The sequence below is a fragment of the Plecotus auritus genome (genome assembly GCF_963455305.1).
Source record: "Plecotus auritus genome assembly, chromosome: 7".
NCBI classification, from domain to species: domain Eukaryota; kingdom Metazoa; phylum Chordata; class Mammalia; order Chiroptera; family Vespertilionidae; genus Plecotus; species Plecotus auritus.
The window spans coordinates 17,063,975-17,083,077 of NC_137774.1; the positions used below are offsets into that span (position 1 = coordinate 17,063,975).

The 19,103-nt window shown below is 50.9% G+C and overlaps 1 protein-coding gene across 8 annotated transcripts in view; it reads left to right on the forward strand.

Moving 5' to 3' along the window:
• ACLY (ATP citrate lyase) overlaps positions 1 to 19,103 on the forward strand; it is a 50,554-nt gene that overhangs the window by 17,861 nt on the left and 13,590 nt on the right. For 2 of the 8 annotated variants that reach the window (XM_080678910.1, XM_080678909.1), the window contains exons 4-20: positions 148 to 210; positions 674 to 864; positions 1,290 to 1,369; positions 2,449 to 2,579; positions 3,384 to 3,502; positions 4,264 to 4,400; positions 5,087 to 5,148; positions 6,460 to 6,577; positions 8,306 to 8,460; positions 8,950 to 9,040; positions 10,115 to 10,144; positions 12,838 to 12,979; positions 13,273 to 13,441; positions 15,116 to 15,220; positions 16,236 to 16,432; positions 18,299 to 18,380; positions 18,976 to 19,086. In XM_080678910.1, the coding sequence (XP_080535036.1) occupies positions 148 to 210; positions 674 to 864; positions 1,290 to 1,369; positions 2,449 to 2,579; positions 3,384 to 3,502; positions 4,264 to 4,400; positions 5,087 to 5,148; positions 6,460 to 6,577; positions 8,306 to 8,460; positions 8,950 to 9,040; positions 10,115 to 10,144; positions 12,838 to 12,979; positions 13,273 to 13,441; positions 15,116 to 15,220; positions 16,236 to 16,432; positions 18,299 to 18,380; positions 18,976 to 19,086 (1,983 nt within the window). Of the gene's footprint in view, positions 1 to 147; positions 211 to 673; positions 865 to 1,289; positions 1,370 to 2,448; positions 2,580 to 3,383; positions 3,503 to 4,263; positions 4,401 to 5,086; positions 5,149 to 6,459; positions 6,578 to 8,305; positions 8,461 to 8,949; positions 9,041 to 10,114; positions 10,145 to 12,834; positions 12,980 to 13,272; positions 13,442 to 15,115; positions 15,221 to 16,235; positions 16,433 to 18,298; positions 18,381 to 18,975; positions 19,087 to 19,103 lie in introns of all 8 variants that reach the window. The other 6 variants (XM_080678908.1, XM_080678907.1, XM_080678912.1 and 3 more) reach the window with 3 other exon arrangements.

A 19,103-nucleotide genomic window follows, 5' to 3' on the forward strand; every position in this document is an offset into this window, starting at 1 on the left:
AATCCTTGTTGAGTGTTGTGGTGGTAGTGCTTGGGCTCCACCTCTGAAGGGAAGTTGGGGTGGAGGGAGCAGAGGGTCCTTCCTCCTTCTGCCCTCAGGAGGAAGACATGCCGTCCATCTAAGCTTTATCTCCCTTCATCTCTGTAGGTGGGCAAGGCCAGAGGCTTTCTCAAGAACTTCCTGATCGAACCCTTTGTCCCGCACAGTCAGGTATGTGTGAGGTGGCTCCAAGCTGGGTCTTCTCCCTCCTGGAGCCTTGAGTTTGTTGACCCTAAGATGATGAAAGGGGAAATTAAGCTGCTGGAGAAAAGTCAAAGGAACCAGAGTCTCGGAAGCTGCACTGAGGGCCTGCGGTGCCTGCGGAGCAGGGAGTCCAGAGATGAAGGAAAGGGCTTAGTTTGCAGCCAGGAGGAATCAGGGCTGGTGACTTCCAGTGCTGAGATGAGAAAGACTTGAAGGCAGGACCCCCTTCCCCAGATCAGGTCCTGCTGGCTCAGGATGGACTGTCGGCGAGCCAGGCAACAGCCTCTTCTCTCCTCTTGTCCCCTGGGGAGGGGGAGGGTGGTAAACAGGTCTCCCTTGGTGAGTGTTTTTAGAAATGACACCACAGGGGCTGGGCTCCTTGTCCTCGGTTCAGTGCCCCCACCCACCTGGTGCTCTTGTCCCCTGCAAGGCGGAGGAGTTCTACGTCTGCATCTATGCTACCCGACAAGGGGACTACGTCCTGTTCCACCACGAAGGGGGGGTGGACGTGGGCGATGTGGACACCAAAGCCCAGAAACTGCTTGTCGGGGTGGACGAGAAGCTGAATCCTGAGGACATCAAGAAACACCTGTTGGTCCATGCCCCTGAAGACAAGAAAGAGTTGAGTGAGAGGGTCTGCAGGGACGTGGCAGGGGGAAATAGGGAAGGCTGACAGGCTCTGGGCACGGAGCAGGGAAAGCAGAGTGGTCTTCTCTATCTGGGTGGGAGGCACACACACAGCCCCGTATCCCCACCCTCCACCCCAGGTCCCAAAGAGGATAGCTGGCTGGCTCAGACTGAAATATGCCATCAGCGTCCCTCACCTTGCCCCTGTCTGTCTGGTGCCTCCTCCTCTGGCTCCCTGCCTGACAGCTCCTTTCCGCCTCAGTGGCTGAAGAGTGATGTCCAAGGAGTGGGCTTGGCAGAGGACAGCAAGGGGGTTGGCGGGGTGTCAGGATGGCAGGAAGTGGAGCTGTCAGTGGCAGTGGGTGACATTGCTGCTGAGCCTGCTCATTGACGGATTGATTGTCTCTCTCCCCCTTTAGAATTCTGGCCAGTTTTATCTCTGGCCTCTTCAATTTCTATGAGGATCTGTACTTCACCTACCTCGAGATCAACCCCCTTGGTAACTGGCTCTGTGGGGGTGGGATGGGGCATGGGTCAGTGATAGCAGGGCTCCAGTGCCCACAGTAAGCCTGGCCTTTACATGTGGAGGCAATGCAGACAGGTGTGTGTGGGCAGAGGGATCTCCCAGCTCACCGAGTGCAGGCTCCTGTGTCTGAGCTCTCAGAGGACCGTGGTTATTCCTCCTTAACCAGCTCTAGCGTCTTTCTTGGGCCTTAACTTGTTCTGGTTTTGGTCTAAGTGCTCTGTGGCTACTTCTGCCAGTAGTTTAGGTTAGGCTGTGTTTGCCTAGGACCAGGGCTGCCTCTGCACTGGTCCGACCTTTTAGGCCGTTCTTTCCTCTCTGTGCCCTCAGAGCACCCCTCGCCCCCTCTCTCAGGAGCTGGTCAATCATTGATCCCTAAGACCAGGAAGCCTTGGCCCAAGCCTCTCAGGCAGGGAAGGAGGCAGGTGGTGTGATCTGGCTCTGGCCAGGGCTTCTGAGGGCAAAGTCCTGATTCCAGATGCAGCTGGGGATGCAGTCCCTCTAATGGACCAGATGGCTCTGTGCTAACTTAATTAGCTAAATGGCTCTGGGGGAGAGGGAAGATAGATGTCCAGTGAGGTGGCAATAAATGAACCCTGCTGGCTTGGGGCCCACTGCACCCTCACGCCTTCCCACCCCCCACCCCCACCGAACAGTGAGGCTTCCTGGCCAGACTGCAAAAGCCCAAATGTGCATACCTAGGGGGTCCTCTGACAGCAACCTATACCTTTAAACGTTTTTTAAATAGCAAGGCCATGGATGGGTGAATATTTAAGGCACATTGTGTAGCATTTTATGAAAAACGTTTAAAAATTGCCATAGCAACTTTCCTGTTATATTACCTATAGGACTTCTAGGGTTTGTTTTTTCTTTGATGGGGGGAAGCTGTGTCACCATAAGAGTTATTCTGGTTTCTTGCCGAGTGAGGAAGTCAGCCTGTGTGGGACCTGGACCCTCCGTGGGAGTGGTGTATGGGGAAGTCTGGGGAGGGGTTTGGAGGTTAGTGGTCATCTCTGCTTGGGGCCGGTGTCTGATTGCTTCTGCTTTTCTCGCAGTTGTGACCAAAGATGGCGTTTACGTGCTTGACTTGGCAGCCAAGGTGGATGCCACCGCTGACTACATCTGCAAAGTGAAATGGGGTGATATAGAGTTCCCTCCCCCCTTTGGGCGTGAGGCTTATCCAGAGGTAAGCTGCTTTGGGGAGGAGATGGAGCGTGATGGGGGCGGGGGGAGGGTGACTAATCTCAGATGAGCAGTTGGCCCCATAGTGGGCTGTATATTTGGCAGGGAAAGGAAGGTCGAGAGCCATTTAATTTTTTTAAAACTCCAAAGGGGATGGGAGGTGGGAGTCAGCCAAGCCTCTGAATCCCGGCCAGAAATCCTTTTAGACTTCTCTCGCAATCAGCCTCCCTGGGCTCTTAGCTTGATTTGTTACTTCTTGATCATTCCGAGTAGCTCCCCCTAATCCCGTCAGAAAGGTAGCTCTCTCTGCCACTTGCTGAGAATTTTAATTGCTCCTTTCCACCCCATCCTCTCTGAGATCCTCACAGCAGAATCGGGCTTGCAGGGCATGACGTAACCCAGGCCAATGGAGGAGGCTGGGCTGGCAGAAGGGATGGGGTCTACGGAGGGGAGAGGGTGGTGTGATGTAGGCTGCAGATGCTGGGAGTGGGTGCTATTGTAGAAGCAGTGACATAGCAAGGCTTGGGACTTGCGTAGAGGGTCCAGGACTTGAAGTCGGAGATAAAGGAATTGGGAAATTTGCCCTCAGTGGTGACAGTGGCGATGGGTGGTTTTTGTACTTGAAGATGCCATCATGTTTTGTCCCAGGCATGTAGGGCCCCACACAACCCCTTTTTCCTGGCTCTATTAAGGCAAATGAGGACCTCTTCATGTGTCTCCAGGGAAAGGGGAGGGGAGGAGTCCTGAGATCTGGGACCTTGGTGAAGGGGATGCCCACAGGGCCCACCTGTTGTTGTCTGATCCCTAGGAAGCTTACATTGCAGACCTGGATGCCAAAAGTGGGGCAAGCCTGAAGCTGACCTTGCTGAACCCCAAAGGAAGGATCTGGACCATGGTGGCTGGAGGTGGTGCCTCCGTCGTGTACAGGTGACTGAGGGGCTACTGAAGGTGCCAGTTGGGTCACATGTTCACAGCCTGGATCGAGGTGCTTCACCTGGGGGTCTCTAGTTCCTTACTGTGGTGCAGAGCAGGAATCGCGGGCCTGCCAGAGGGGCCCATGCACCTTCCTGTTTGCTTCAAAATGAAGTTATTTTGATTAGTTTTAGTTCTTGGAATTAGTAATATGGATTCCACATGAGGGTACAAATACAGAAAATGGACCAGAAAGTGAATGTTGCTGTGTCCCCACAGGTCACCAGGTGAACATACTTTTACACTTGGTAGAAACGTTGGGCTCCTAGTCCTCACCCTTTGTGATGATGGCTGGTTTTCCACTTGAAGCCCAGTAGGCATCTGCTCCTTTCTGGGCCTGTGATCAGCCACACCCCTTCCTGCTTGGCTGGGCTTCCCTCTGGCTACAGCAGTTTTCCTTCTCATTGGGCAGCCTGGCAGGGACGTGTGGAATGTGCACTTTTTCTTTGTGTTGGGAGGTGCTCTTTGTTCACTTTATTTCCCATCGTCAATCAGTCCAGGGCCCCAAGGTGGCCCAGCGCTGGCAGAGTGCATTGCCTGGGAGAGCCTTGAAGTGTCACTCACTCGTGGGGCTTGGGGGTCCGAGGTCTTGAGAGGTCAGTTCCATAGTCTCACTTTAGGGACTTGGGGGCGTCTGCATGCCCTCCCAGTCACCAGGCTGCCACCCTCTGCTGCTAGAGTTGGAGCCAGCACTGACTCTCGTATCTCCCTGGCAGTGATACCATCTGCGATCTAGGGGGTGTCAATGAGCTGGCAAACTACGGGGAGTACTCGGGCGCCCCCAGCGAGCAGCAGACCTATGACTATGCCAAGACGATCCTCTCCCTCATGACCCGGGAGAAGCACCCCGATGGTGAGACTCACACGTTCCTTCCTCAGGATGGCCCAGCGTGCTACAGGGGGAACAGTTTTGGGCTTAGGAGGCATGGAGATTGTGGTCCTGGTCCTTTGCAACCGGGGCTACTCATTTAACTTAAGGACCTCAGTTTCCCTGACTGTGCAGTGGGCAGTGATAGCATCTATCCGATGAGCGTCTGTGAGAGGATAAGGAGGTGATGTGTACTTAAAGCCCCATGAGCAGGTGCAAGGGAGGAGGTGAGGCGTGCTCTCACTCTGACTAATATAAACTGTGCTTAGTGGCCCATTTAGACATTTGTTACCCGACTCTGTCATTTCAGCTTCCCATTACCACCTGTCCCGTGTTGGGGACTACACATACAAATTAGTCTACCCAGAAGCCAGAGGGAGTGAGATTTCCACCAGGTGTATCCAGAAACCAAGTTGGGTGTCTGGATGGCCATCTAGGAATGACGTAGAGATTCTGTGGGTTTGGGTTAACCACCTACTCGGTGATGGAGAGGGAGCTGATAAGGCTGATAGTCATCAGGAGACCGGCCTGTTTCCACCACCTCTGCACTGATACCTCCTAACAGTTGGGAGACCCTCGCTCAGTGGAGAGAACTCTCAGTTGGCTTTCTGATAAGATGATCAAGTCTATCTTTCTAACCCTTTTTGACTTCTCTCTTACTCCAAACCCAGGCAAGATCCTCATCATTGGAGGCAGCATCGCGAACTTCACCAATGTGGCTGCCACATTCAAGGTAATCGGCCACAGTGACCAGTTTCTGGGGAGCATGGGTTTGGAGGAACCAGGAAAGGGAGGTTCTCACAAGCAATTTTAAGACAGAAACAAGTTCCCATGACTTACCCAGTCCAGAGAGAGGCTCTTGGTCCAGGATTTCTTGTGGCGGATGCAGAAGCTGTGTCCGGATCTGAAGCTGTGTCTCTGGGCAAGCAGCTGGCACTCGCTGGGCCATAATTCTCCCATCTGAGGTGTGGGGAGAAGGCGAAATTCTGCCATCCCCCCTTTAGGACTACTTCTTAAAGAAGTATCTTAATGGACCCTCATTTTCAACACTCCATTGTGAGACTGGGTTCTCTGCAACTCCTAGTCTTTCGTCTCTCAGTCATCAGTCTCCTCTCCAAAAAGTCAGAATGAGGAAAGTGTTTTTATGACCTGGGCTCCTGGTTATCTAGCCGGGGGCCCATCAGCCTGATCCCTGTGCACAGGTCAGGGCTATGGGCACAGTTTTAAAAGTGACTGGGGGTCAACAAGGATGACAGAGGTAACATGTCTCAAGAATCATTCCCTTCAAGGTAGCCATCCGAGGAGGCCATTATTCCACACTGTCAGATGCTCACTGAAGCTGTTCAAAAGAATGTGCCCCATCTGGTACTTTCACATAGGTTTTGAGAATAATGAATAAATAAATGTCAACCTTGAAACTCTAAGCTCTCAAGATGTGGAGGACCAGGCCTCATCAGTTTGCCTAAAACGGGTCCCTAATTGGACCTGATTCAGCAGACAAATTGTTTTAACTTCTGAGCAATCCCATAATAAAGCCAGCCCTGGTGATAAGGGTGGTTAGGTCTGGAACAGGAATTGTGTGCAAGGCCCTCGGTGACAGAAATTAGACTCCTGACTCAGTATACTACCTCCATCCGGAAAGACAAAATTGGTACACACCTGTACATTCTCTCTTATTTCCAAAGTCAATACCCATTGCAAGGGCTGTTCCCCTAAATTTCTTGAAGAAGCTTTTGTAGGACATTGACTGTTTTTGTGTTTTTTTTAAATTTGTTATTCCTCACCCAAGGATATGTTTAGAGAGAGGAAGGGAGAAAGAGAGAGAGAGAAACATCAAGGATGAGAGAGAATCATTGATTGGCTGCCTCCTGCACACTCCCTACTGGGGATCGAGCCTGCAAACCCAGCATGTACCCTGACCAGAAATTGAACCGAGATCTCCTAAGTCATGGGTTGACGCCCAACCACTGAGCTACTACACTAGTCGGGCATTATGGCTGTCTTACTTGTAATCACATGTCTGTTTGTCCCTTTGTACTTCCAGGGCATCGTGAGAGCGATTCGAGATTACCAGGGCCCCCTGAAGGAGCATGAGGTCACAATCTTTGTCCGAAGAGGTGGCCCCAACTATCAGGAGGGCTTACGGGTGATGGGAGAAGTTGGTAAGATGGGACCTTTTCTTTCCCTCCCTCCCTGAGTGTCAGTGGCCTACTTCCTTGGGATTCCTGAAGGAGTCAGTCTGTGAACATTCCGTGCTCGCCTGCTCCCCCTCTGGTTATGCAGCTCGCTTCTACTTCCTCTTTCGGCCCTCTGGCATAGACCTGTCCTAAACTTCAGAATGGACAGTAATGCATTTTCATTCAGCTATTTGTTTAACAAATATTTAGGGGGAACATCTGCTCTGTGCTAAGCCCTGCGGTTACAGCCACTGCAGGACGCATGGCAGACAGCCAGGCCCTTGTGCATTTGAGGACGTTGACTGTGATGTCAGGCTGCGCTAAGTGCATGAAGGAAGACAAGCAGGGAGAAGGGGTAGTGTGTGTGGGAGGGAACGGGCAGTTTTATATGGGGTGATCAGAGAATGCTTGACTGGATAGGTGACCTGGAAAAGAGGAGGGAGCAGGCCAGTGGTGACTGTCAGCAAAGGAAAAGGCAGGTTCCAAGGCCCTGAAGTGGGAGTGTGTCCACGTGTGCAGGCCCCGTGGGGATGGCCGTGGGATGGGGCTGGGTGTTGGAGCTGGAGGGGCAGCAGGAGTAGGCATGTGAGGCTAGTACAGGTCCCAGGAGACCCTTGGCTTTGACCCTGGGTTGGCAGCTGTGGGGAGACTTTGGCCTGAGGAGTGACACAGTTTGACTTAGGTAACCAGCAGCCAGGATAGAAGCAGGGAGAGCTCTTAGGAGGCTGCAGCAGAGCCCAGGACAGTGGTGGCCTGGATGTGAGGGGTGAGAGGGCAAGGCTCTGGTAACTGGTGGAAAAGGAGAGCTTTGCCCCTCACTGAGCTTAGGGAGGAGGGGGTAAAGGCCTACCCCTCAGTGTTTTCAAAAAGTCTGGGACCACATCTTGTCAGTCAGGACTAAAATCAGGTCTCCCTAAGTTGACCTGATTAAACTTGGAACACGTGAGCATTGGGACCAGCAGCTTTGGTCTTGAGTAAAATGCAGCCCTCATTGCCAAGAGCAGTGGTGTGTGGAGCAGGGGTTCATGTGAAGTGCCAGAGGGGTGCCAGACATGAGGCTTTTGCCAGTGAGTGATTGGAGAGACGAGATCTTTTCATCTTCCCATTTTCCCAAATCTGGTGTCCATGGCAAACACCAAACCTACCTCAGTCAGTTGAAGCAGTGCCAAATCCTCATTGCCCCCCAAAATGGAGTGCCTGCTGTGGGCCCAGCCTTCGGGCCAGCACAGTGAATGTCACTCAGTCACAGCTGGGACATTAAACAAGTAAACAGTTACTGGAACAAGATGCTGTCAGGGCTCTTCGTGGTGAAGCAAGCAGGGTGGTGTGGAGGAAAGCAACTTTCAAGGTCGTTGGGAGGAGGCACTTGAGCTGAATGACGAGAACAGCTGGGTGAAGGTCTGGGATGAGAGCTCCTTGCGGAGGAAGGAGCAGAGGCCAGGCCAGGGAGGCTGGAGAGTGAGGTTGGGTGGGTTGGGGTGGGGTGGGAGAGCCAGGGTCTAGGCTGTGAACGGGAGGAGTGTAGACTCATGCTGCTTGTGCTCACAGGTTTGTTTGCTGATGAACATCTGACAGCTGACTTGTGCTGCAGACTTGGTCTTGCACAGGAAGTGCCAGGCATCAGGCAGGACCTTACAGGACCTTTGCAGAGTCGTGTGGACTTGGGCCCTTATTTGAAGACTTGAATGATGGACTCTCTTCCCTCCTTCACAGGGAAGACCACTGGGATCCCCATCCACGTGTTTGGCACCGAGACTCACATGACGGCCATTGTGGGCATGGCCTTGGGCCACCGTCCAATCCCCAATCAGCCGCCCACAGCCGCCCACACTGCGAACTTCCTCCTCAACGCCAGTGGGAGCACATCGGTAGGTGCCTGCTGGCCTCTACCATAAAGCCTGCCATGCTATTTTTGTCAGCCCCTCACACCCCCATCCCATCCAGGCATGGTTCCCCTCCTCTGTCCCTAGCCATTTGGGGACATTGGGGAAATAGGGGGGAAGGGGTGGCTATAGTACATGGTTGGTTTCTGGATTTCGGCCAGTTTTTTTTCTATGCCAGTCAAAGTAGTATAATGGAAAGACCAGGTTTTTTTTAATCAGACCTGAGTTCAAATCCTGCTGTGGGTGGGACTTTGGCAGTTATACCTGCTCAGAGCCTCGGTTTGCTCACCTGAAGCCTGGAGACAATTCTGATTCCTGTCTCCGAAGGTTGTTAGAATAGTGCTTTGGAAGCAGCTTATAAAGAACTGCTGTGCTTAGTTCTTGTTCCCTGATTTCTCTGGAGCCTCAAGGACCAATGGCTTTTTCCCCAGCTGCTGCCTGTGACTCTTCCTCCCTTTCCTTGTCTCACCCCAGACTCAAGCCCTCAGCAGGACTGCATCTTTTTCTGAGTGCAGGACTGATGAGGTGGCACCTGCAAAGAAGGCCAAGCCCGCTGTGCCACAAGGTAACTCCCAGCGGTTTCGGATCCCCCCTGTCTCCTTCCTTTTCTGGGCCTCACTGGACCAGCAGAGGTGATGGAAGGTGTTTGGGCTTTGCTGTGAGAGTGGGCATGGTGTGTGGGATGGGAACAGATGGGAGGACGCGCTGAGCCTTCCCAGTGGTCTCCCCTGGTGTTGAGGACTCATGCTGTACCTGGGTCACTTCACTCCCCACTGTTTTCTCTTCTACCCCCTACTTCCTGTGGGCAGGTGTGAGCTGGGCAGGGAGGTTGTGGAGGAGACAGGGTTACAAAAATTCCAGGAGGTGGGTAGGTCTCCCAGACTCTCCTCCCAAGTGGAGGGCACAGCAGGCTCCTGTATAACGGTAGCTCCTGCCCACCCCATCATCCTGGGGCTCCTACAGAGACACTCCTTTCCATCATAGGGACTCCGCTGTCTACCAGCCCATCTGTACTTTGCCTCTTTTGTCTCCATCCTCTGACTTAACAGAGATGTGATCCTGGCCAGCCAGCCCGTACAACTAGCGTTCAGTAACTAGCTTTTGGGCTGGTGCGGCCTGTGCACCCTATCCTAGTACACACCGACAGAGAGTGCCTAAGGCATTTTGTGAAATAGTGACACTGGCTCCAGGCACTAGTTTTGGAAGCCACTGTCCTGCAGTTCCCAAACCCACAGCACAGAATGACAGGTCCAACCCAGTCGGCCTCATCATCGTGTGCTTTGCAGGGATGAGGGATTGGTGTTAAGAGGCTGGGACCGGGCCAGATGTCCCTTCAGAGGGCCTGGGGGTGTGGGGGGCAGAGATTCAGTGTTCAGCATACCCTCCAAGCCTTCATGTCCCTCCTGTCCCTCTCTCTGCCCCCTTTGGCCCTTGGCTCTTTCTTGCTTTCGCTCTGCTGATCAGTGCTGTCTTCTCTTTTGCTGCTTTCCTCCTGTCTCTTGTGGAATAGATGAGAGATGGTGAGGGCGGCAACCCTGCCAGGCTTGTCCATGGGACCCTTCCCTATTCCCACCCTCTCCTTCCAAAGCCTCCAGCCATCAGCAGGTCACTCAGTTGCCTTGGTCATTTTCTTTGACAGATTCAGTCCCAAGTCCAAGATCCCTGCAAGGTAGGACGCCCCTGCCCTGCCCAAATCTGCGTGTGGCTTGTTAGTGGATCTCACTAACCGTTTGCTTTGTTTCCCCTCCCCGTTGGGTTGCAGTGTTGTGTGGTATATTTTGTTCCTGCCTCGGTGTGGTCTGCCCCCAAGTCCTAGTCTTTGCTCTCTCGCCCTTCCCACTCCTGCTCAGTTCAGGCCCCCACTCAGTGCTCTCCTGGCCATGTGGCTGTCTCTGGCTCAAAACTTGGGGGTGAGGGGGTGGAGAGCCAGGCCCACAGGCTTGGAGAGTGGAGTGGTGCTGAGGAGAGAGAGTCCTCCTGGGAAGGAGGGAGCCATCAAACCGAAGGGGAAGGGGCAGAGCCCAGAGGGTGAGGACAGGAGCCATGGTCCTCCCCGAGTCTCATCAACAACTCCTGATGGTTTCATTTCGTACCTTCCTCTCCTCAGCCTCACCACTGCTGACTTTATCCCAGGGCTCCCAATATCAGGGACAAGCTCAGGTTTCCCTGGGGTTTGGGTGGGAGATGGGATAGAGCAGGAGAGGTCACTATTTAGGATAGGCATTCTCTGCATGTCCTCACCCAGAACACACCTGCTCACCTGTTGACAGCATCAGGACTGCCTTTAACTTCTTGACTTGCACAGCCTGGGAGATTTTACCCTGGGGAAGGGGAGTCTTGGTGATATTTGACCCCTTTCTTGCTCAGGGGAGGGGAAGGAATAACTAGGCAGGGTTGCTTTATGTCTCTTCAGAAAGGCCAGCAGTCCCTACACCGTCTGGCAAGACCTGTTGTTCCCTAACAGGCACGATCTGAGGCTGAGCCTGTGCAGAGAGAACAGGGGCCACTCTAGTTCTAAGAGCTCGTCTACCCTAGGGGAGGAGTTGATGCTCACTGTCAGTCCCAGCTGTGCTGAGAATTGGTCGGGGAAGGACAGATTGTACCAGTGAGGGCCCTCCCCTCAGCGGTCTGGAGGAGGAGCCTAGTGGGGGCTCTTAGCCCCGGAGCAGTTTTCCCTCTGGGGTGTCCTTGCTGCTGGTGGGCTAAGGATTGTCCCCATCGGCTTTGGCTCCTCTGTACTCAAGGAAGTGAGCACTCTGGTCCTCCCCGTTTCGTGCTGGAGGTGTAGAGACCCCAGGCTTTGTTCTGATTCCTGTCGCCTCTTGGACAGACAGATGTGTGAATGTGCGCACGCTGACTCGGTGTGGGCTCCCTCGAGGACGGGAGTGGCAGGGCTTCTAACGGGAGTGGCAGGGCTTCTATTCCTCCTCGCTTGCACAATTGAGCTGTAATCCTGGCTCTGATGCTAGATGACCTAGGCTCTGAGTCATTTGGCATCTCTGGGCTTCAATTTCCTGGGATTGAGAAGTGACGGTACTGGATTAGGTGGCTTCCCTTGTTCTGTGATCTCATGTCTTGTCAGAACCCAGTTGGGTCCAGTGACAGTAAATCCTGGGTATTTGCAACAACAGGAGCCTGTGTCATGAGAAGCTTATGGCTGTGATGGAAGAGGCGGGCCTGCAGGGATGAGAATTCTGTATGGCTTGGGAAATTGAGCTTTTTAAAAAAAATTTTATTTTTTTTAATTGATTTTAGAGAGGAAGCCAGAGGGAGAGAGAGATAGAAACCGCAGTGATGAGAGAATTATTGATTGGCTGTCTCCTGCACTCCCCTACTAGGGATCGAGCCCACAACCCAGGCATGTGCCCTTGACCGGAGTTGAACCTGGGGCCCTTCAGTCCGCAGGCCGACGCTCTATCCACAGAGCCAAACCAGCTAGGGCTTAAATTAATTTAACCAGATCTTGAACTTGGTTAGCCAAGTCTGCATTAGTACAGTAGGTTAATTAATGCCAGATGCCACTGAGCTTGGTGCACTGTTTTCCCCTGAGGGCTACTTTCTTAGGACTTCAGGGAAGGGAGGGTGAGGTCACCTGCCTGTAGGGTGGTGAAGGGGCCTTTTTCTCCAAAGCTGAGGAATCCACTTTTGCCAGATGTTTTTGTCCTTTCTTTTGCCCCTCATCCCTTTCCTGCTAGCCGGAGAGCTCATCCAAGAGCATTGCTCTGGGCAGGAAAGAGCCACCTAGTCGAGGGAGGAGGGCAGGAGGAATAGGCAGAGTATTGCTCCCGCCTCGCCTGTGCCAGAGCCTGGCCGGAACCTCAGAGATAAGGCTGAGCAAACCTCTTCATTGGACCTGCACTGACCTAGAATTGTGAGGATTCAAATCCTGACCTAAGGTGGTTTATGTCCCGATTTCGAGGTGATAAGGCTTGTGGAGGGTTGTGGAACACCCTGCGTTCACCAAAATTTTCCAGTGACTTTAAAAATAATTTATCAAGTGCTCATTTGCATATGACCAGGAGGCTGATTATATATATGCCTTTCCTGTGAAATTGAGCAGGCCCTGTAGGAATTCTCTGGGGCCCCTTCTTTGCATTGGGAGTCCTTTCTCTGTTTGTTGCTGAGCTGTTTACTAGCCAGGCAGATCTCCTGAGCGCTTTACTTTCTGCCACCTCTTTCCAGAAGAAATTGAGGCACCTCTTCCCCCAGTTCTCAGAATTCCATCCTCTTAACCTTCCTTTGTGGTTTTGATCAGCCACCCTCCCCGGACTTGGCATGGAGGGGTCTGGCAGGTAGCCCTGCCCCTGTGGGTCTCACAGGGGTGTGTGCTCTGGGTGCACTCGCTGTGTTTTTGCCCAGCAGGAAAGAGCGCCACCCTCTTCAGCAACCATACCAAGGCCATTGTGTGGGGCATGCAGACCAGGGCTGTGCAAGGCATGCTGGACTTTGACTACGTCTGCTCCCGAGATGAGCCCTCGGTGGCCGCCATGGTCTACCCTTTCACGTGAGTCATGCCACGGCAGGAAGGCTGCAGATGGCTGCCAAGTGGAATTTTCTCATCTAATCTCCCTGACTGAGACTGAGCTGGGGGAGCAGCTCAATTATCCCCTTTGCTGGGGAAGCGACTGCCCATCCCAGACTGGGGCGAGCCGTATTCCTGGAGGGTCTTTTCCAGTAGATGGAAACTCTTTGAGGGCAGAACCCTGCCCTTCCACCTTCTAGATGAAGCTCCTCCCCGGTGGACCCCCTCCCCAACCTTGACAGGTTGTCCTGACCCCTCCTCTGCCTTTCTCACAGTGGGGACCACAAGCAGAAGTTTTACTGGGGTCACAAGGAGATCCTGATTCCTGTCTTCAAGAACATGGCTGACGCCATGAAGAAACACCCAGAGGTTGACGTGCTGATCAACTTCGCCTCTCTTCGCTCTGCCTATGACAGTAGCATTGAGACCATGAGTTATGCACAGGTAGTCACGGCCCTAGGGGTAGGCGGGGGTAGTAGGGAGAGCTCCTGAGTGGTGTTCATGCTCACCGTCACCTGGGACAAAGGGCGTAGACTCAGGACTGGCCAATGTTCTGGGTGAAAGTGGTTGAGACACTTGATCTTCAGACGGGAGGGTAGTAACCAAAGGCAGGCACGCTGCTCACTGGGCCAACAAGAAGTTCTGGGCATGGAGCAAATAAATACTTCAAGTCCCATTTCCCAGAAACACAGCTGCTTTGTTTGAGTACACCCTTATCCACACCTTTTCCTGGATTTGACCAAATGGAATAATATTTTACAGACTTATTTTATAATCCATTTTCTTCAGTTACTCTTTCCACAGCATAAATATTCATTGGTAGTATCAGTTTTGCTTATCAAGTCTGGTGATGAGCATTTTGGAGTAACGTTTGTACATATCCTTAATTATTTCCCCAGAATAAATGTCTAGAGGTCAAACTGCTGCATCAGAATGAGCAGACTTTAAGGCTCTTGGACCATCCTGCTCACGTGCCCTCCAGAAAAGTTGTACTGATGTAAACTCCCATCAGGAAGATGAGAATTCCTGTTTTTCTGTACCCTTGCCAACCCTGAATGTTCGGGTTTTAAAAATATATTTGACAAATTGATAGGCATTCTATTTAATTTGCAGACCTTTGATTAAGATGAGCTTTAAAGAACATTTATTGGCCACTTTTAATCTATGACTTGGCCTCCCTTCCCCCGCCCCCCATTGAGGTGTTTGTCTTCTTTGTTACTGATTTGTAAGACCCCCTTGATAGAAAAAAATATTGATTCATCTGCTCATAATTATTGTCTGATTCTGGACTGGTTTGGTTCAGTGTATAACTGGAGAAGATAAACTTGTGTGGATATCTAGACGAAGCAAAAACAAAAGCATACTTGCTAAAAATGAGTTGGGTTTTTAGTCTAGATTAGAGGTTGACAAACTGCAGCTCAAGGGCCAAACCCAGCCCTCTGCCTGTTAGTTTTATTGGAACATAGCTATGCTAATTCATTTCTATATTATCCATGGCTGTTTTCAGGCTACAAAGGCAAAGTTTAGTTACCACAGAGTCCACATGATCAACAAAGCCTAAAACACTACTTGGCCCTTTATAGAACAGTTTGCCAGCCCCTGGATGAGAGTCAGAGATGGTTCTCAATCTCTTCTGCCCGCCCCCACTTTCTCTAGCTTTCTCCTCCGACTGTGGAAGCAGCTCCTTTCTGGCACATTCTAGCCCTGACCTGTGGAGACATAGAATCAGAGACTCAAGGGCACAGCAGAGAAAGCCAGAGATAGCTGCTGTATGTGCAGGTGGGGAACAGGTGTCTGAGTCTTGTGAATTTTTGGATGGGAGAGAAAAATCTGACTGCAGCAGATTTTTTGGAAACATTTGCTCCTGCTTGGTTACTGAATCACTGTGATGTTAACAATGGAAATCAGTTTGGGATGTCCATGCCTCTGTTTTTGGGGGAGGCTTGGTGTGATCAGGTTAGGAACAGAGACTTGTGGAAAGAAGCAGTGCGTGTTTTAATATTACTTTGTCCTTAGAGCCTGGAAGGGGACATGGGAGGTGAGTTCTTGAATGGTTGCTGCCTCTTGGTCCCACCTGAGGCGACAAGTTAATGAGGCAGGACTGTTCTCATCCTCTAGATCCGGACCATTGCCATCATAGCTGAAGGTATCCCTGAGGCCCTCACAAGGAAGCTGATCAAGAAGGCAGACCAGAAGGGCGTGACCATCATTGGACCTGCCACAGTGAGCTTCCTCTCCAGAAAGCCTTTTTTTATCCTCACCCGAGGATATTTGTGCCTTTTATTTCTAGAGAGTGGAGGGAGGGAGGAGGGAGTGAAAGAGACAGAGAAACATCAGAAACATTGATGTGAGAGAGACACATCAATTGGTTGCCTCCTGCATGCACCCTGCAATCAAAGTATGAGGTACATGTCCTTGACTAAGAATTAAACTCATGACCCTTCAGTCCGAGGGCCAACACTAACCATTGAGCAAATTGGCCAGGGCTAAAAAGCCTTTTAAGTTCAAGGCTCTTTTTAAGAAGTTCTGGAAACTCGCTTGTTGACTCTTTGTTTCTCTTCTAAGTTGAAAAGATTTAGAGGTACCTCTTGAAAGTCAGTCTGTCCATTTCCAGTTAATTTTTTATAGGCCCACTCTCCAGTCCATATCACCGTTATAGTTTCAAGGGACTAATGAGAAGATTCTTGTTTTAAGTGTTTGCCCACTCTCATACAAACATTGCCTAGTCTTTGATTATTCCTTTAACTATAAACCAAAGAAAAATCTATCTGGAGGCTTTATTTTGATCAAAAGGTCTTTATTGAAGGAGAAATTGCTTTGTGAATATTTTTGTTTTTGTTTTTACCTGGTTGTTACGTTAAAATTTATGTGAAGGGAAGACAAAGGGACCTTTCATCTCAGAGGCAGTGTGTGATTTTGAGCAGAGGTACACACCTGTGTTATACACCTTTTTACTGGGCATTGTCGCTCTTGTGGAGCAAAGGAGACGACTTAACCCTGAATGTTACCTATCGGTAGTAAGCCATGTTTTACAAATAAGGCTTTCTGTTTTGCATAATGTCTCGAGATTCTTCTTAAGCAGGAAACCCAATGTGCAGGTGTTAGCTGTCTTGATGATTCCTCCCCAGCCTGGCCAGACTGGCATGGGCTGGTAGTACTGGGCTTGGTGATTCTTCTGAGCCCTGTGGTCGATCTAGAGCTCACCCTTCCTCCCTGACTGCTATTTCTGCCCCTGCAGGTTGGAGGCATCAAGCCTGGGTGCTTTAAGATTGGGAATACTGGCGGGATGCTGGACAACATCCTGGCCTCCAAGCTGTACCGCCCTGGCAGCGTGGCCTATGTCTCGCGTTCTGGGGGCATGTCCAACGAGCTCAACAATATCATCTCTCGGACCACAGATGGCGTCTATGAGGGCGTGGCCATTGGCGGGGACAGGTGATCAGCTGGGGGACAAGCCCATACTGCTTGCTACTGTTGAGTTCCTAGCACATAGCTGTGTGTTGTTGTTTTTTTTTTGTTGTTTTTTTTGGGGGGGGGGGCTTATTTGTTTTCCCAATTACAGTTGACATTCAATATTATCTTAGTTTCTGGTGGGAATGATATAAGTCCACTCTTGCCTTAGAACCAGCATGAACATAAGAATCAAAATACACGGAAAGATGTTTTAAAAGGCGGCAGGGCCTGCAGGGTAGTTCTGTTTATTGTTTGAGGTGGCCATGGGGAGGCAGCAGAGTGCTGTGATTAGCAGGTCCCATTTTGAAATCAGACCATAGGGGTTCAAATCCCAGTTTTTCTGTTTACTAAGGGGGCATCCTTGACAGGCTTCTTACCCCACCCCCAGACCTCTGTCAGCCTTACATATCAATGGGTGAAATAATAGGGTCTATCTCATGGAGTTGGTGGGAGGATTAAATGAGGTCACGTATTATAAAGTGGCTAACGGGCTGGCACTTAGTAAGTACTCAGTATGTGTTCATTGTAGCTAATAATAGTGAAAGGGAAAACTATTCCTTTATTCTCTACTATTACCACACTCACATTTCTGGCTCCCAACCGAGAAGCTCCCATCCCCATATTTAGGGATTTTTGTGGCGGCTTCATCATGATTGATTATTTTTAATTCAGCCTCCAGCCCCTCTCCCCTCTCTGGAGGATGGGGAGTGGGACCGAAAGTTCCAAGCTTCTGATCATGGCCTGGTCTTTCTGGTGACTAGCTCCCATCCAGGAGCTATGCAGGAGCCCACCAAGAGTTTCTATCACCCAGGACTTCCAAGGGATTTAGGAGCTTCTATCACCCCCATTACTCAGGAAATTAAAAGGTTTTTAGGAGCTCATTGTCAGGAACGTGGCTCAAGGATCGACCACTAGAACAAAAGATGCTCCTGTCACTCATGAGGTCACAAGGGTTGTAGGAGCTGTGTGTCAGGAACTAGGGGCAGAGAACAATGTATGTATTTGTTCTTATTTCACAAATAGTGTCATTACTTTTGTTGGTGGGAACAATAATCAGTAGTACTTAATATCCTCATAAACCTTAGCCATTGCCGATTACCATTATTACTACTACCATTACTACTGCTACTCTTTAGCTCGGAACCAAAAGCTGTTGGGAGACTGGGTCACCTTGTCAGTCTCCCTGGCCCCCCCACATCATTTCAGATGGGACTCCTGGGTGAGGAAGCACTCCTGCCAGTCCTCAGGGTTTGGGTACACATTTATCCTCAGGGTTGCAATCAGCTGAAGGCAGGCCTGAGGCTGGAGGGGGCTCATCCGCGGGGCTGGCAAGGTAGCTCCTCTCTGAGCCTCCAGGCTGCTTAGTGTCCTGAGGACTTTGCATTGGGCTTCCCAAGAGGGAGCAATTCAAGAGAGAGTGCCAGAAAAAGCTATTTTTTTTATAACCCAGCCTTGGGAGTCGATATCATAGAATCACTTTTGCCACATTTTGTTCATTAGAAGCTAATCATTAAATCCAACTCATTTTCAAGAGGAGAGGCATGAGGTTCTTCCACCTTTTAAAAATAATTGGTGGGCATATTTTAAACCACCACACTTGCTTTCTCGGTATCTCACCACCAAGGGAACCTCTCTGGGCTTATTACCTCCTCTTCCTCCCCTCCCCTTTTCTCCTCGTGCTCCATTTACTCCGTCCCCCAACCAACCCCCATGGCATCTCTGGACCCTCTGGGCATCCACACCCACGAAAAACCCACAACATTCTTAGTACATGTGTGCTTCCCAAACCTGAACACACACCTCCCCAGACTGCCTCCTGATCCCATGTGCCCTCCTTGCTCTCACCAGGTACCCCGGCTCCACATTTATGGATCATGTATTACGTTACCAGGACACTCCAGGAGTCAAAATGATTGTGGTTCTTGGAGAGGTGAGTTAAAGGAAAATCTTTTTAATTTTTTTGACTGTTAAAGTTATGTATGACATCAGTTTTTTAAAAGTGCATGCATTTGGTTATATATAACTTAAGGTGACAGTCCCTGGTAGTCTCACCCCTTAGACTTTGGGATGTGGGGATTGTCACTGTTATCACTTCTGTGCGGCACAAAATGTTTTATGGCAATAGAGGAGAAGCTTTGCACTGCTGACCATGTCTCTACCTGGTGGGCAGTAGATAGCTGGAGTGAAGAGTAAAAGTGATTTTTTTTTTTAAGTTTGGGAGAGCCCTATAACCCCATCCTATTTTCTGGTTGTGCCTCCTGTAGGTCTGGTCCTAAATCATCTTACCCACAGGTTAGGAAGGAGGAGTCCCAGGGACTCGCCTAGGATACCCACTGTCCCTTTATAGTTCTTCCCTACCACTCTCAGTCTTCCAGGCTGTTTGGACCAAGCCCATGTCCCCTCATTTTTTAGACTCTGGCCTCTGCCTGATTTGGGACTGATTCTCCTGCTGCAGTCCTCTTGGAGCAACTCAGAATGGGTGCCTCCAACTCATGGGCTTTTTCTTGTTCCCTGTTCCTTGGCAGATAGGGGGCACTGAGGAGTATAAGATCTGCCGGGGCATCAAGGAGGGCCGCCTCACCAAGCCCGTGGTCTGCTGGTGCATCGGGACCTGTGCCACCATGTTCTCCTCTGAGGTACGGCCGGTACAGAT